This window comes from Gouania willdenowi, chromosome 15, assembly GCF_900634775.1.
Source record: "Gouania willdenowi chromosome 15, fGouWil2.1, whole genome shotgun sequence".
In the NCBI taxonomy this organism is placed as follows: Eukaryota; Metazoa; Chordata; class Actinopteri; order Blenniiformes; family Gobiesocidae; genus Gouania; species Gouania willdenowi.
The window spans coordinates 36,590,819-36,609,142 of record NC_041058.1 but is presented as its reverse complement, the minus strand read 5'-3'; the positions used below and the strand labels follow the sequence as shown (position 1 = coordinate 36,609,142).

General features: G+C 40.4%; 2 protein-coding genes and 1 pseudogene across 5 annotated transcripts in view; 2 read left to right on the top strand and 1 right to left on the bottom strand.

Moving 5' to 3' along the window:
- The window catches only part of nvl (nuclear VCP like), a 48,234-nt gene extending 37,748 nt beyond the window's left edge, over window positions 1-10,486 (top strand). For all 4 annotated transcript variants that reach the window (XM_028469257.1, XM_028469256.1, XM_028469254.1 and 1 more), the window contains 6 exons: window positions 1,463-1,562; window positions 2,027-2,133; window positions 3,688-3,764; window positions 3,886-3,977; window positions 9,622-9,719; window positions 10,389-10,486. In XM_028469257.1, the coding sequence (XP_028325058.1) occupies window positions 1,463-1,562; window positions 2,027-2,133; window positions 3,688-3,764; window positions 3,886-3,977; window positions 9,622-9,719; window positions 10,389-10,433 (519 nt within the window). In that variant the 3' untranslated portion in view covers window positions 10,434-10,486. The remainder of the gene's footprint in view (window positions 1-1,462; window positions 1,563-2,026; window positions 2,134-3,687; window positions 3,765-3,885; window positions 3,978-9,621; window positions 9,720-10,388) is intronic.
- On the top strand, window positions 4,655-6,803 carry LOC114476830 (adenylyl cyclase-associated protein 1 pseudogene; annotated as a pseudogene).
- A 462-nt stretch (window positions 10,487-10,948) lies between the features above and the next one.
- Window positions 10,949-18,086, bottom strand: degs1 (delta(4)-desaturase, sphingolipid 1). Its single transcript, XM_028469276.1, has 3 exons — window positions 17,821-18,086; window positions 12,634-13,376; window positions 10,949-11,259 (listed from the first exon to the last, which is right to left on the bottom strand). The coding sequence occupies exons 1-3, from the start codon at window positions 17,900-17,902 to the stop codon at window positions 11,113-11,115; spliced, it is 972 nt and encodes a 323-aa protein (XP_028325077.1). The 5' UTR covers window positions 17,903-18,086; the 3' UTR covers window positions 10,949-11,112.
- Window positions 18,087-18,324: the final 238 nt, after the last annotated feature.

The following is an 18,324-nucleotide window of genomic DNA, read 5'->3' as shown; positions in this document are numbered from 1 at the left end:
CTCGTGTCCACCTAAGTGGACTAGTGAAAGTGTCACCATCGTGATAGAAGACGATCAGCGTCCTGGACCAAGTGACAAGACCTGGTGCGCCCCACGACGCCACACCTCCCCAGGGACAAGCCCATCTGCCGATACACAACTGCTGGTTTTGTTTCAAAACCAAAAACCAAACAAGCAGCGTTTTTCTGTTTTAAAATTAAATCTGGTTTTGTTTGTGTGATATTTTAATATTTACAAGAAACTACGACGAGAGCTTCATGTTTTAATCTCACCACACAGAGGGGACACACCGGGGGGCGGACTTTTATTCTGCTGCGTTTGATAAAATGATCTTGTATCATGTTGTCCACCTCACACTGATGGCAGAGGTATGATTTATGTTGCGTTTCGTTAAAGAGTGTTTGATGCTGGAAATCTGAATCTGTGATTTTCTCACAACTTTACCGATCAGTGTTACGGTCCAAATAGTATCCATATAATCTGGTGACTGGGCGGAGTTTTACTCCCGTCCGGACATAAAAAGAAGCAACACATAAGCCACATTACTGGTGATTTGAAATGTTATTAATACATAAATAAATCATAACCAAAAAATGGATGTTAAGTAAAACATGCACGTGTGGAACCAGAGGTGGTGTACTGAATCTACTGGTGCTTCTCATTTCTTGTGATCAACTTACGTGTGCATTGATGGCTGCTGTTAGTGATATTTATAATGTGCAAAATAAACATTTTACGGCATTCAAAAAAGCTGTATTTTTTTTTGCAAACATGTCGAATGGTAAAAGTTCTAACATCTATTGTTCCTCACACCAGCCTCACAGTAGATAGTCAGTCACCAGTTTATCTAGATACTCTTTGGACCGTAACACCATAAAACAAAACATAAACGTGAGCAGCTTTTTAAAACATCCACAGACTGAATGAAAACATGAGCAGAAAACTGCTGAAATAAATCCTAAACAGTTCTAATGTGTGAGCAGACCTGGTCCAGGACCTGAGGAGGGAAACCAGGTGTAGTGGACTTCAGTTCTAGTTCTAATTTAAGGAACAAGTTTAAAACACAAAAAAAGGTCAAATGTTGCTTATCTGGTTTTTGATGTTTCCGTATTTCTGTTTTGGTTTTAAATCAGTAAAACAAAATAACCAAAGAACGAAGAGTACACGTATTGTACATTGTTATATATTTGTAAAATAATGATAATTTTGTCATCAAAAGCCTGGTGTCAGTGTTGTTTTTGTAGTTTTATAGACGTAAACCAATGTTCAGATGTTTGAGTGTCACTAAAGCAAAAAAACATTAGCCTCAAAGTTACTGTTCTGTTTTACTGGGGTTTTTTTTTCACAAAAAGCCGTTTTTCTCAACTTTTTGGTCAGAAACTGGCATTTTGTGTGAAACCTACGTATATTCATCTGATGATTACAGACTGTACATAATCATTGTGTGTGTGTGTGTGTGTAGTCAGGTGCCAGTGTGCGTGTGGTCAACCAGCTGCTAACAGAGATGGATGGTTTAGAGACTCGTCGACAGGTTTTCATCATGGCTGCCACTAACAGACCAGGTACTGACACTCTGTCTGTTCCTCACATACATGCAAATCACTCACCTTTTCAACTCAAAATAGGTCATTTACATGAATCCTATAGGTCTATAGATCTGTAGATCTAGATCTGGTGAGTTTTTTTTAGTTTTTTTGTCAATATGTCACAACATTTTTTTTTAAATATTGTACTTAATAGTTTGCAAATTTTAGGTACTTTTATATCATATATATTGTAACTTTTCACAAACCACAACTTAAGTGGTGTAAATAAATATTTTTAGGCTGAAATATAATAGTGTATTTTGCCTTATTGTAGTATTTAAAGTGTTCCAGATTGTTTAATTTGTGTTAAAACAAATTCTGAGGGGGAGGAGCCACTCAGACCCCCCAACAATGGCTTTTGTTGTCACCTTTTTCATGCTGTTGGTGTTTGCATGTCTGTCCCTCAGTGAGCTACAGACACTCTCTGTCTCTCTCTACAGACATCATTGACCCTGCTGTGCTCAGACCTGGTCGTCTTGATAAAACTCTGTACGTAGGTCTTCCACCTCCAGCTGACCGCCACGCCATCCTGCTCACTGTAACCAAGGTAACACATGGATGGGGTTAGGATAACCATGCTGAATGTTTTAGTATCATGGATCCCCCTCACTGTGGAGGGTCCCCACACACACACACACTGGTGTCAGAGGGAGAGTGAGAACAGACGAGATAAATCACATGTAAACCTAATGCTGCGTTCACACCAAATGCATCTTCTGCGACACCGGACACATCTGCTCCACGAAACGTACCGCAGGGTCAAAAAATGTCCCCATTCGCTTCACATGCGCGTCTGAAGCAAAGCTCCGCCCACCAGTGACACATCCAACTCGGTGAGTTTCACTGTCTGCTGAAGTGAGGAGCTGTGCTCCTTTTTCTCCTCTCATAAACAAACCACCAGTGAAAAAAGCTGGTGTGATTAGCGGCTAATGCTATGCTAGCTCAGTGTTTTACCTGCTACAACCACCTCCTCACTGATTCTCCTCCACACCTAATCCTTCCTAGTCCTGGTTATAAGGGGCGTGTCCTACAGCTCCATGTGGTCACACACAGCTTCTACTCCATAGTTGAATGTGTGAACAGACCAGTGTCTGTGTTATTATTATTATTATTATACATCAGTTTTATATAGCACTTTTCTAGGTACTCAAAGTCGCATTAATTAAGGGAGCAGTGTTCGGGGTCGGTGCCTTGCTCAAGGGCACCTCGGCAGTGCTTGAGAAGTGCCCTGGCACCTCTCTGGCTACCAGAACAACTTCCGTTCTTTTGGTCCGTACTGGGACTTGAACCGGTGACCCTCCGGTTCCCAACCCATGTCCCTACGGACTAAGCCACTGCCACCCCTGTGTCTGGCTTTCGTCATGTGAAACAGTCACAGGAGTTCAATATTTTCAAGTCTTGCGATTGTGCGGATATGCGTGAAATCGGGAGTGTGCTCGCACGGCCAACACACTTGATGTGCAGATCGGACCGCACGGCTGCACAGGAAAGATTTAGCATCTGGGACGCATCTATCTATAGACTTAGTACGTAATCTGGACGTACGGACATTTTGTGTGAACGCAGCATGAGAGAAACTTATTTAAGGTGAATTCATTTTACAGTCTGGATGTGAAGTAATGGTTGTCAGTCTGGTCAGAGTGGCAGGGATCACAGCCCCCTCCCTGAGCTTTCTGGTGGGAACGAGCTACAGCAGCAGCCGCTGCTCAGGACAGTAACTACAGTGATATGTACATTCATGTCAGTCTCTAAAACACCAGAAAAATCTCAGTTAACACAAGATAAAGTTCATACATTTGTCACTCGTCTATATAACCCATATATCACAAAGACACTGGTAAGGGTTTCGGTTTCAAAATGGAGTAAAGAGAGGATTCTACATACTGCAGCTTTAAGTGACGTATCTCACACAATTCCAGCAACTGTGATCTGAAAAATGTTGAACTGTTGAAATGACTTTGTGTGTGTGTGTGTGTGTGTGTGTGTGTGTGTGTGTGTGTGTGTGTGTGTGTGTGTGTGTGTGTGTGTGTGTGTGTGTGTGTGTGTGTGTGTGTGTGTGTGTGTGTGTGTGTGTGTGTGTGTGTGTGTGTGTGTGTGTCAGGGTGGGACCAAACCTCAGCTACAGTCTGATGTCCAGTTGGAGCAGGTGGCCTTTGATGAACGCTGTGACGGATTCACGTAAGATTTAATGTGTTCACACAAGCACTGGTTGGACTGATGATAGCTAGAGCAGCTGGAATAACGTGTGTGTGTGTGTGTGTGTGTGTGCGTGTGTGTGTGTGTGTGTGTGTGTGTGTAGAGGGGCTGACCTGAAGGCCCTGGTGAGAGAAGCTTCTGTTGATGCTCTGAGAACTTTCCTGAAGTCCCAGAATCCTTCAGTGTCTTCCTGTGGTGAGCTAAGCTACATGCTACATAACTGTGCTTGTGCTACATGCTACATATTTATATGCTTGGCCTGAATGCAAAACACTGTGTTTGGCATAAAAGTAACACTGCACTCACCCTGAAAGTATCACCCCCACTGTCAAACATGGTGGTGGTAGCATCATGCTCTGGTGGTGCTTTTCTTCAGCAGGGACAGGGAAAATGGTTGAAGATGGGTCTGTGACAAAAACCTGTTGGAGTCTGCAAAAGACTTGAAACTGGACCCTAAACATAAAACCAGGGAATGGTTGAATACCTGAACTATCCATGTGTTAGAATGGACAAGTCAAAGTCCAGACCTACAGTAAATCCAATGGAGAATCAGTGGAAAAATCTCCATCTAATTTCCATCTAATCCAACTGCAAAGAAGAATGGGAAAGAATTCCAATCTCAAGATGTGTAGGACCCGTAGCTTGTCTAAGGAACATAACTCTTATTTTTATAACCTTCTGTTGACAAAACGAGGGACTGACGACTTGTAGAACGAAGCCCTGAAAGGCATCAATTCATCTTCCAGCTGTGTTAGACTTGGTTTCATACAATTTAAGGTGCTCCAGATTTTATCCAGATAAAGTTTAAAACAGATGTGACAGATGTGCACAGGCTTCATGTAACCTGATACACATGTTCAGGGGCCTTATTTATGAACGCTGCGTACCTGGTGAGATAATGTTTCCATGGTAGCTCTGACTCTGCTGCACGCACACAATCATGAAAAATGTCAAACTCAAAGACAGATCTGAGAAATTAATACATTAGTGTGAAATAATCAAACATTGAACATTTCACACACATCATATGAAGGATAGATTTGCAAAAACAAATCAGGAATAAATGATTCTGACGCCTACAAATACAGTTTTATATTAATAATAATTGTAATTAAAATCACATGATCATTGATAATCAGCTACAACACCTGTAGCTGTTATAAAAAGGAAAGACAGGCACTGCTGGAGAACAAGGTGCACAAGAGACTCTGGAGAGAGAGGTTCTACAGAGACCAGTGAGATCTATAGACAGTTAAAGTTTGTTTATCTATTGGTTTAACACAAACTAAGATCTGATACTTTCACTATCTGTGATAATAATAGGTTTATTTATAATAACTCCTCATAACAAACAGTGTCTGTTTATATAAATAAACACAACTACTGAATAACAAGTGTCTGAAAGTTCACTTAAGATATTTATTTAATATTAAAGAAGAAAAAATTGTATCAAAACCATATATGTAGCATTATTATCTGTGTACCCTTTGTTCTTTGGTTATTACATTTTAAAACCAAATCAAAACAAATAAACCATGTAGTTATTTTTGTTTTATGCAAATACATCACATTCCCCTTAAAATATGTTTTTATACTTAGTTATATAACAGTGTGACATCATTAACATGTCCATGTTAAAATGAGGCCCAAAACGCTCTTTTCGCCGCCCTCAACAAGGGCTTAAAGCATGTAAGCGACGACAAGAAGACCCACAAAAACCCAGACTTGAGAAGTCGGCCCACCTTGGTGCCCAGCGGACCCAAACCCTGTCCCCGCCCGCTCCCTCCCCCTGTGATGGAGCTGGACGGAAATGTGGAATGTGGAAAGTGGAGAACCAAGAGGGAGCTCAGGATCTGGTGATCAGCAACACTGAGCTCAAACAAGTGGTTTATGCCTATAAATGTAACAAGAGCAGGTCAAAGGCAAACTCAACTCCATCACTGTAGACAACTGTAAGAAGATGGGTTTGGTGTTCAAAGACGTCGTCGGCATCATGGACATCATCAACTGAAAGGACATCAAGGTTCAGGTCATGGGCAAAGTCCCGACTATTTCCATCAATAAGACGGACGGTTGCCACGTGTACCTGAGCAAAGACTCTCTGAGCTGTGAGATCATCAGCGCCAAGAGCTCTGAGATGAACGTCCTGGTGCCAAACCCGCTTCCCGTTCCTGAGCAGTTTAAGACGGTGTGGGACGGTCAGAAGCTGGTCACCACCTCGTCAGAAATCGCCGGTTAAACCTGAGCAGCATAAAGACGGTGTCGTCACCATAACCCCCCCTCCCCCACAACGCCCTCATCCTCCACCATCTCACTTCTTCCTCCTCATCATCATCATCAGCCAAGCTTAAGCTGTCCCTTTTAGCCAATGAGAAGACTGCTTGGCCAAAACCTCCAGCCAATCAGCAGGGAGCAGCTTGTGATGTGAATTTGGTTTCAACGACAGCACTTTTCATATTAATTTGCCAACAGATGGAGGCTCCGATTAATGCGTTTCTATTGTTTCCGCTGATCTGGATCATGCTACGCTAAGTTTATCAATTTAAGCTAATCAGGATTGTCGTCTTTTTCTCTTAAATGTTTCTGATTCTTCTGCTCATTCATGTTAGAATTACCCATGATGCTCCTGTGAAACATCATGCTGTAACAAACCGTGTTCATATCATCTCCGTGTGTGAAAACTTGAGCTCAAAAAGTCAAATTAGAACATAGACTATGTTTACGTCACATTAACGTTCCTGAGCGCTAACGCATCATTCCAAATAAAGAGGAAGGAAAGAAGCAAAAAGATGTTGGCACTAAAGTAGTGCACAAAAGCAGCTTCAACATTAAATGGTTATTAATCATAAACATCATTGAATATATATAGAAATCCACACTGATGCATTTTTATATCATCTTATTCTTGTACCTCTTTTCAGTTTTTGGGTCCAAAAGTCTGCTCGTTAATCCTGGAGACATTAATAAAGCATTGCAATATAATAAAATAAATAAATAAATAATAATATTAATAATAACATACCAGTGACACTTTTTCCATCTGGTTTGTTACAGCGAAATCAACTGTTTTTAAAGCCATATTTTTGTATAATTATTAACGTATTAGACTGTAATAAATAAATAAAACTACTAGATACTGTTTATTAATCACATAATTCAAAGTGTAACATTTGTTAAATGTTACAGAATGGTGTTTATATTGTTTATTTAATGTTTGAGACCTTAGAAATAAATAAAATGGTTAAATCATATTTCAGTAGTTTTTACGAGTTGATATAAATGTAAATGATTGTGTGAGATGTGAATATAATATCACATATCGATCAGGCTTAGGAATCAAATCCAAATCGTATCGTGACAGATTTTGTGATTTCAGCAAACATCGTATCGTGATGAAACTAGTGATTTACATATTAACTCTCCACCTCATTATTAATAACTCCACCTTATTAATAACTCCACCTTATTAATAACTCCACCTCACTATTAATAACTCCACCTTATTAATAACTCCACCTCATTATTAATAACTCCACCTTATTAATAACTCCACCTCATTATTAATAACTCCACCTCATTATTAATAACTCCACCTCATTATTAATAACTCCACCTTATTAATAACTCCACCTCATTATTAATAACTCCACCTCATTATTAATAACTCCACCTCATTATTAATAACTCCACCTTATTAATAACTCCACCTCATTATTAATAACTCCACCTTATTAATAACTCCACCTCATTATTAATAACTCCACCTTATTAATAACTCCACCTCATTATTAATAACTCCACCTTATTAATAACTCCACCTCATTATTAATAACTCCACCTCATTATTAATAACTCCACCTTATTAATAACTCCACCTCATTATTAATAACTCCACCTTATTAATAACTCCACCTCATTATTAATAACTCCACCTTATTAATAACTCCACCTCATTATTAATAACTCCACCTCATTATAATAATAATAATGCATCAGTTTTATATAGTGCTTTATCATAGACACTCAAAGTCGCTTTACAAAATTAAGGCATTATTCTTTCACTCCACACTTAGTGGTGGTAAGCTACTATTGTAGCCACAGCTGCCCTGGGGCAGACTGACGGAAGCGAGGCTGCCATAGTGAACCATCGGCCCCTCCCACCACCACCAACACTCACTCACACACTACATTCATACTAGGCAATGTAGGTGAAGTGCCTTGCCCAAGGGCACAATGACAGATACCACTGCACTCCCATCCAACTACTAACCAGGCCCAGACCTGCTTAGCTTCATAGATCTAACGGGATCAGGCAATGACAGGCTGGTGTGGCCACAGTTATTAATAATGAGGTGGAGTTATTAATAACTCCACCTCATTATTAATAACTCCACCTCACTATTAATAACTCCACCTCATTATTAATAACTCCACCTCACAGTTTCCCCTCAACCCACTGTAATGGGCACTGTATGGGCGGAGCCTGACCTTTGATAGGCACTGTATGGGCGGAGCCTGATCTTTGATAGGCACTGTATGGGCGGAGCCTGGCCTTTTATAGGCACTGTATGGGCGGAGCCTGATCTTTTATAGGCACTGTATGGGCGGAGCCTGACCTTTTATAGGCACTGTATGGGCGGAGCCTGATCTTTGATAGGCACTGTATGGGCGGAGCCTGATCTTTGATAGGCACTGTATGGGCGGAGCCTGACCTTTTATAGGCACTGTATGGGCGGAGCCTGACCTTTTATAGGCACTGTATGGGCGGAGCCTGATCTTTTATAGGCACTGTATGGGCGGAGCCTGATCTTTTATAGGCACTGTATGGGCGGAGCCTGATCTTTTATAGGCACTGTATGGGCGGAGCCTGATCTTTTATAGGCACTGTATGGGCAGAGTAAGGTGTTTGCTCACATGTGATAACTTTCGAGTTGATTGTGATTTATAAACAGAAACAGGCGTGGGATTTACGTACGCCCTCGTTTATAAATCGTTTTTAAAAAAATTGTACGCACAATACTTTTGCACTCTCGAGTTTTTAGTTTATTTAATTTTTTTTTAAGTTCAAATATAGGTATAAATTTCATCTCACGTCATGATTGTGTCACTTAGTGTCTTTCACATAAACTTTCAATTAAGCATATTTATGTTTATGGTTCATAGCGTGGCAAAATGTCAAACAATTCAAGGGGTACTTATGCAACCCACTGTATATATACTGTATATATATATTTATATATGTGTAGGTTCTCTACTCATAAATACTCACACACACAGACTGAATGAACACACTATTCACATCTGTGCACGTTGAGTTGTAAACATGATGAGCAGCTACATGTGTCGCTACATCTGGTTGAAGCGCTGTTTATATTGGACAGTAACTATGGTTACCAAGCAGAGGATGCACACAGGCAGCATCGGGGGCAGCTAAGTGGTTGCAGGGGTCCTCAGGTAAAGACTGGGGCATCTGAGCAGATTGCATGTATTAAATAGATGGTGTTTCTGAGTTATTCAGATTAAAAAGAGTTCATCTGGGAGTGTCTTTTGTGTCCAAGTGTGAAACAATTATTACGACAATTAAAAAGGAAAAAGAAACCCCCTGCGTTGCTGAAGACTGAACGTAGGGGGCGCCATCGCTCCATTGAACCTGCTCTCCTACGCAGTAACAGGTTTATATGGGATTAAAAATTAATAATGTGGTTAGATCTGTTTATGCTCCAATGACAGCTAAGATTAGTTTAATTATGATTTTTTCACATACAGTACTCTGACCTGGTCGTAGCTTGTAATTCTTCTTAAAGTGACGGTACGAGGATTAAACGTGCTTGTTCCACAGGTCACACGTGTACGTCAGCAACCGTGGCCGACATCAGAGTGAGCAAACACAACTTTGAAGAGGCCTTCAGGAAAGTCCGTCCGTCTGTTTCTAAAAAGGTAGATATATATGTATATATTTCTATATTCTGAGAGAGTAGGTGGAGCTTATTACTATACCATATTTACCTTTCTATGTGATGGAGTTTCTGATATATTGGAAGATGAACATGGAAGATAAATATATATAAACACACCCCCTCACTATATTATCCATCTCTATAAAGTATTGATCAGATCAAACTAAACATTTACAGTGAGAATATTGGATAATTAAGGAACAATTGATGAAAAATTTTAGGAAACCAAAGTGTGTGAAATGACATGGAAGATGGTTTAGTCCCATCTCCCACAGGTCATGAAGCATCTACGTATGTAATATCTATGTATGTAATCTCTACGTATGTAATCTCTATAGTCAATTAATGAAGAAAATCCTGGTATTTTATTGGTTCATTATATTTACTGATGTCTGATACTTAATGTTAAAGCTAATATTGTGCATCACTACTCTGTAGTTATCAGAGCTAGGGCTGTCACTTTAATTAGTTAATTGCGATAAATTGATTACAAGAAAAACAAATGCGCTAAAAAAAAAATAACGGCGTTAGTCTTTTTTTTTAAGCACTCCAAACAGCGTGGAACCTTTCTCATTTCAAGCGTTCGCGGTATACCCATAATACTGATGCACAGACTACAATAAAAACGTGTGTGTGTGTGTGTGTGTAGGAACAGAAGATGTACGAGCAGCTGAGAGAGTCCCTAAGCCGATGACATCACCCCCCTCTCAACCAATCCTGCTCAGAATAAAAGGATTGCTGCTTTGATCCTCTGTGTTCTTCACTGTTAGCATTAGAGTTAGCCACACGTCAGGGTGGGGTCAGTTACATTTATCAATTACAATGACTGGCGTTTTTCCAATAACAATTACATTTTCAATTACTAAAGTTCAATAACAATCACATTACTGAGCCTTTAATAAGTTAGCTTTCTGTTAGCATCTCTAATGCTAACGGGTCAGTTTGACCCATGTCTATAATCAGCTGTAAAATACACTAATAATGTCTGTTCACCCTAGATTTCACTTTCTTTTTTAAATGCTAAAATGATTAACGGTAGTAAGAGAACTTCATATAAAACACATTTTATTTACTAATTAATAATGATTATAACAGCAAAAACATTTTAAATCACAATTGTCATAATTTTAATGAATTACCAATTACAATTGTGGCCAACCCTGACGTGTGTAGGTGATCACACTGTAACACATGACTTGTTCAAACAAGTTGGAGTCAAAGACTGAACAGTTTAATATGAAACAGGAAGTAGTTTTAGTTTACAGTCAGGTTAAAGCAGTTAATGTTTAATAAGTTGTGGTGATGTGAGCTTAAAGCAGAAGGCACACGGCGGAACTATGGTGTCAGTCCATCTGTGGGGGGGAGGGGTCACGTCACTCCTGCTTCACGTCACCCTTCAGCTTCCTCTTGATCCTGGAGTAGGGGCTGAGGGAGTCGTCCATGATGAAGTCAAACAGAACCTTGACCCAGGACGAGTACTGAGGCAGCTCATCATAATACTCAGCTGCTATTTCCTTTACCTGGAACACACACATACACACGCCATTACCATTACAACGTGACGCAGGACTGAGTGAACAGTGTGTTAGCACTCAGCTAGCAGTGTTTTAGTGGTGGGTTAGCATTAGGTCTGGACGATATGAACCAAAACTCATCTCAATATTTTTTACTCAAAACGATATTAATCGTAATAATTTGAATTCAAATGAAGTCTGCTCATAAACACAATTCAGGGTTACTGTACATTTGTGGATGCCAAATATTCTGTTTCCACCAACATAGCTCCAGCTCTCAGAGCTACGCTGGTCCCACATAGCTTCTGGGCTACAGCTCAGCTCTGAAGTGGGCGGGTGGTAGGCGGGGTTATCGAAGATCCTCCAAAAACGAAAAGCAGTCATTTTTTTAAGCTAGCAAGTAGCTGGTCGCGTTAGCACAAATGCGACAAAAAACATTTAAAAGTGGGTGAAAGAAGACAGAGCAGTGGTCAGAGGAGGAGAACATTGTTTCCTGGTTCTGTGGGTGGAGCCCCACAGCCATGGAGGAGCTGGTCCTGTAGATCTGTTAATAATGGTAAGTTTTATTTCACCTGTTATTAAACTATTACCAATATTAACTTGCTACAATATTCCCTCATCAATATTATGAACGTTACGTCTAACGTGGTACAGGCTAGCCAATTAGCTGCTGGTTAGCTAGGAAACCATAACAATACTTTAATATTCCTGAAAGCAGCAGTAATATTTCATTGATCTGTATTCAGAACTGATCTTATTGTTACACAATGATTATGTAATAATATTAATGTGGTAACAACGTTTCTGATCATTTCACAGTTATTTAAAGGTTCATCTGTAGCTCAGCTCATCTTCATCTCAGAACAAATACAGTTAGATTTATTTATTCTATGTAAACATCAACATGATCAATATTATCTGTTGGTTCATCCTGAAATATTATTCTACACCATTTACTTTAATTTATATTTGTTTATGAATAAATGAAACTATTATTAAGAACTAGTAATATTTTCTATTCCTGGACAAAACGAGGCTCAGTATTAATCATAAAGTATTGCACACACTAATATACACATTTATCTGTTGATTAATATGTTCCACTTATGTCTGTTTCTCCTCTAAGGGACAGCACGTGTGAGTGAATTCTGTAGATGAAGGTCTGGGTTAGAATTCACCCAGTGATTGAGTTTTAATGTTCTGAGAAGTAGAGATAAAAACTCATGAACCAATTATTTTACTACTACAAATATATATATGATTATATTATAATTTTCTATATCACTAAAATAGAAAACTGGATATATGTTGATATATTGCCCAGCCCTAGTTAGCAGTCAATTATCTTTACATCATGTGACCTAGTGTGTGACCACTGACCATGGGCAGCCTGCATCCAGGGATGGAGGGGAAGTCGTGGTGCTCGTTGTGGTAGCCTACGTTGAAGGTGAGCAGGTTGAGGGGTCCGTAGTAGGAGTAGGTCTCGTGGCCCTTGAGGAACATGTAGTGCTCAGCAATGAAGTGTCCAGAGATGGGGTGGAGGCCCATCCCCAGCATGGAGCCGGCCAACATGTAGACCAGGGGCTTGGAGCCCCACATCCAGTAGAGGAGGAGGTCAAAGCAGAGCTGCAGCAACACGTTGATCACCTCCAGCTGAGAGAAGGGTTTAGGGTTGATGCACAGAGGGCGAACGGCGTAGAACAGCGGCTGCAGGATGATCCAGATGAACTTACGGAAGCGCGTGCAGAAGAAGAAGCCCTCGAAGTGCGTGGGGATGTCCACGTCCACGCCGTCCCCCCCCAGGTAGCGGTGGTGGTCCAGGTGGTAGCGTTTAAAGGAGGCGGAGTAGGGCAGGCCCACGGGCAGGTTAGCAAACATAGCGAAGTAGCGGTTCCACAGGGCCCGGTTGTTTCCAAACGCCGTGTTGTGTGAGATCTCGTGTATGGCCAGAGTCATGGAGTGGTTGATACAGCTGCCAAACGCGTACGTCCAGAACACCACCCACTTCCACTCCAGATCCTTCACCACGTAGAACGCTAACAGCTGTACCGCCACCATCACACACACGATCCACTTCAGCCTGGGGTCGGGACCCATCAGGGTCTTGATCTGAGGGTATTTGGCTGTGGAACCAAAACAAGAGTTACACAGAAAAACAACCAGGAAGTTACACATGCTAACGCTAACATAAGGTCCATTAACACACTATTTTGGTGTGTTAAGGTTAAATATTAGGTTAGTGCTACGAGACATGAACTACACACTGTGCTAATGCTAACACAGCACTAGAAAGCCTGAGCTAGCTTCATTAGTGAGCAGCATGTGCTTTATAACACCTGATGTTAGCACATGCTCAGTTAGCACGTGTCCACACAGCTTTCATTGCAGCTAAAGACACTAATGATTGATTAAAAACTCAGATCAGCAGCAGCAGGTCAATCATTGGCTCACCTTCATGTTTCTGAGCCAAAGCACATTTATTGATCATTTGATTTCATTTACTGGCCAATAAACAATGACATCATCTTTTTCTTTCTATTCTGATGTTTTAAACCAAAGCTTAAAGTTAGCGCTGAGCCTATACTGTGGGTAGAGGTGAAAGTAATAAATTACAGGTGCTCATGTTACTGTAACTGACCTGCTTTTAGTATATTTCTAAATCACTAGATTTACTGTAGAAGTAATTAGTTACATTTCTACCGATCAAAAGACATAATGTATCACATCATAGCTGACCAATCAGATTAAATGTAATACATCACATCATACCAAATTTGATCTGTAAATTAATTTTACCAGCGACTCTTTTCTTTGTTGAATCTTTCTTAAAGATAATGTTTATTTAATTTAGTATAATTCAGTCATGTTTAGAGAGAATGATTGTTTTCCAGATATTATTTTGGACCAGCAGAGGGCGCTGGTAACCCAGTGTTAAGTTGGGATGCAGCTATTCTGTGCAGTGAAGAAGAGATGCTATGCTAGCAGACAGAGCTAATAGAAATATTGATGTAATATTACAGATATTCTTTGGGTGCTAAAGGGGTAAGGAATCATTTATGAACATGTTTAAGAGTAGAAGGCGGTCAGAAAGAGAGTAGTAGGCCATTCCACCCGCCGCCTACGTTTCTGGACATCCCTGCACATGAAATGTTTACTGTATGTAAGGGAACCGTACCAAGATTTATTACCAACAATAAACTAAAGTAACTTTTACTTTGAGTAATATTTAATTCAGCTATTTCTTACTTGTACTTGAGTATTTTATGTACTTGAGTACAATTTCAATCTAAGTAACAGTAGTTATACTTGAGTAGATACTGTATATCAGTACTGTGTGTATAGTGTTAGCATAGACGGTGATAACAGAGCTAGCTACACGTGCTCAGTGATAAGCTACAGTAGCTCTACATGTTCTTCTTCTTCTCCATCTTATCTACAGCTGCTGATTAGAGTAGTGGGTCTGTAGTGGTAATGGTCCCAGACTGGGGGAGGAGCTACTGAGAACACACACAACACAACATACGTCCAACACAGGTGTCAAACAGAACCTATAGTCCGTGGCCCACTTTAGATCAAACTGGTCCATATTTGGCCCCTGAACCAAGGTGATCAACCAATTTTTACGTGTATCGGCATCGGCCGATGTGCGCTGGTGCATTCGTCGATCCTCTTTATATACAGACCGGCTGCTACAGGCTGCTCCATGTTGCTGGAGACAGAGGCTGCAGAGAGCAACGCCCCTCCCCCACTAGCAGAGCGTGAAGGATGCCTCTCAACTGCCATTTTTAAACTTTCAAAGCATCTTTTAACTGTTTCACTTATTGTTGTTGTTCCATGTGTCTACGTGTTGTTGTAGTTTTATTTAACGAGCTCTGTGTGTGTGTGTGTGTGTGTGTCCTGACTTGTTGTGTGTGATGTAACCTACAGACTAACATCCTGTCTGATGGTGAGTTAGTCTGAGACAAAGATTCCTTTTATGGTTAAACACCTGGACCAATCAGAGAGGAGCACTGATCACCTACACGAGAAAAGAATGTGAGAACACGCGCACACACACACACACACACACACACATACACACACACACACACACACACACAGTAAACCCTAATAGTGGCCACGATTACATGATGTTTTTTAATTCGGAATTATTTATTCTGATTTAAATCATTTGGAATTAAAGTGTTCTGATTCGTGTTTACATGGTAATAGTAATTCTGAATTGAGGTTTATTTGGCTTTAAATAATTCTGTTTTAGGTCTGGGAAGGTTCTGATTGGACGGGGGAGAACGTGACGTATCACGTCTATCACGAAAAACACAACAAACCTTTTATTGTCAGCTATAGCACAAAACACCACACATTAGAAGTGTTCATATTTATTTTGATTGTGGTTTAGAATCAACAGCTCAACAATAACACACGGTTTCATTTTGGACCTCAGAGCGTAAGGAGATATGAACTAATCACTGGTAAATAAAGTCCAGTATAACTCCAGAAAACAATCACCAGTAATAAATATTATCTCCCTGGTAAAGACAGTTGCTCTAACAACTGGTAAAATGATAAACTGGTGATATTAGTCTGTACATACAGTACGGAGACACATTTACTCTGCCTCTGGGTCCTAGTGCCTGTCGTTTGGAGAATCCTGTTCTGTTTACTGTGTTTACTGAGGTCTGTGTGTGTTTAATAAGTCTGTGTGTGTGCGTTTAATAAGTCTGCGTGTGTGCGTTTAATAAGTCTGCGTGTGTGCGTTTAATAAGTCTGCGTGTGTGCGTTTAATAAGTCTGTGTGTGTGCGTTTAATAAGTCTGTGTGTGTTTAATAAGTCTGTGTGTGTTTAATAAGTCTGTGTGTGTGCGTTTAATAAGTCTGTGTGTGTGCGTTTAATAAGTCTGCGTGTGTTTAATAAGTCTGTGTGTGTGCGTTTAATAAGTCTGTGTGTGTGCGTTTAATAAGTCTGCGTGTGTTTAATAAGTCTGTGTGTGTGCGTTTAATAAGTCTGTGTGTGTGCGTTTAATAAGTCTGTGTGTGTGCGTTTAATAAGTCTGTGTGTGTTTAATAAGTCTGTGTGTGTGCGTTTAATAAGTCTGTGTGTGTGCGTTTAATAAGTCTGTGTGTGTTTAATAAGTCTGTGTGTGTTTAATAAGTCTGTGTGTGTGCGTTTAATAAGTCTGTGTGTGTGCGTTTAATAAGTCTGTGTGTGTGCGTTTAATAAGTCTGCGTGTGTTTAATAAGTCTGCGTGTGTTTAATAAGTCTGCGTGTGTTTAATAAGTCTGCGTGTGTTTAATAAGTCTGCGTGTGTTTAATAAGTCTGCGTGTGTTTAATAAGTCTGCGTGTGTTTAATAAGTCTGTGTGTGTTTAATAAGTCTGTGTGTGTTTAATAAGTCTGCGTGTGTGCGTTTAATAAGTCTGCGTGTGTGCGTTTAATAAGTCTGCGTGTGTTTAATAAGTCTGCGTGTGTGCGTTTAATAAGTCTGCGTGTGTGCGTTTAATAAGTCTGCGTGTGTGCGTTTAATAAGTCTGCGTGTGTGCGTTTAATAAGTCTGCGTGTGTGCGTTTAATAAGTCTGCGTGTGTGCGTTTAATAAGTCTGCGTGTGTGCGTTTAATAAGTCTGCGTGTGTGCGTTTAATAAGTCTGCGTGTGTGCGTTTAATAAGTCTGCGTGCGTTTAATAAGTCTGCGTGTGTTTAATAAGTCTGTGTGAAAGTCTGCATGTTTATGCCTCTGTTCATCAACTCCAGGTCTTATTAAATAATCTCGGCTGGAGTCAGGGCCGCCGCCATCTTGGATTATGTCGTCACCAGCGCGTCATTGCCGCAAGTCGCACATGTGCAAAACGATACGAATGAACTTAAAGCGGCTTTAACAAAGTTAAGTGTTTACACGAAAGAGGAATTATCTAATTTAGAATTAAAAACGGAATAAACCAGCCACATAATTTGGAATTAACTTTAATTTGGAATTAAATTAGCATTAGGAATTATGTGTTTACAAGGTCAGATTAAAGAGGAATTAACTTTATTCCACTTTAAAGAGGAATTAAAGCTCCTATGTAAACGTGGCATTCAGTTACAGACACAACTAGACTATAAACTAATTATAAACTCACTGTGAGGTGTGTATGTGATTCACATACAGACTGTTAGACCTTTGATATGTTTGTTTCTACATAGTTTTATTCCCTGAGTCTTAATCTAGCTGCACAAACACGCGCACGCGCACACAGCCGGAAGTGACCGGAGGGTTCTTTGACAGGACTCACACGCACGCGCTGGGCCGTGAGACCGTTACCGGAACCGGGCGGTAAACTACAAACCAGGAGGTTCGTCACGTGATTAGTAGCAACACGCACGCACGCACAGTGGGTGGACCGGGTATAAACGGGATGATAAAGCAAGAAAGCTAAAGTTTAGCACGGTTAGCTTAGCGATGTGAACCGTTAGCTTAGTTAACCAAGGCCACCGAGGGAGGGTCGACGTTAGCCTCTGTGGCTAACTCAGAAAGACTGCTAACTTAATAAAGTACTGTGTGTAGTCCTAAAGCTAATGTCTGTAGCTCACCCAGGATCTCCTTCCTCCGGTCTGCGTGAGGCTGCTCGGTGTAAACCCACTCATAGTCGTCTCGGGGCACCCGGTTCCCCATTTCCTGCTCCGCGCTGTGGAGGAGGACGTTAGCTCCAGTTGTTAGCTACAGTTGTTAGCTCCAGTTGTTAGCTACAGTTGTTAGCTACAGTTAGCAGCTCTTTACTTTACTGAACCCGGTCGAACGCCCTGGACTGAGGCGGTTCTAAGGTGCAGTACACTGAGTGGAGCTCCAGACACGCCCTCTGACGTCACTGTGTTCTTATTCAACAATAACGTCACTTTTATCCTCATACATAATCACTTTAAAGCTGTGAAGACCAAAGAACTTTATATTGAATTTGAACTGTAAATGAAATTATTTCTCTTTATTTAATTTTTATATCTGTATGTTAATGACTGAAGCTGGAGTTTGTAAATGTACATAACGCAAGTTTCTTCCTATGGAAGCTTTCATACTTTTTATTTCCTCCGTTTTCCCGT

Bases quoted from the DNA above. Each gene is read 5' to 3' on its own strand.
- degs1 (XM_028469276.1), bottom strand. From the start codon at position 17,902: ATGGGGAACCGGGTGCCCCGAGACGACTATGAGTGGGTTTACACCGAG. The intron at 13,377-17,820 runs GTGAGCTACAGA...TTGGTTCCACAG, and splicing joins CCGGAGGAAGGAGATCCTGG to CCAAATACCCTCAGATCAAG. The intron at 11,260-12,633 runs GTCAGTGGTCAC...TGTGTGTTCCAG, and splicing joins CTGGATGCAGGCTGCCCATG to GTAAAGGAAATAGCAGCTGA.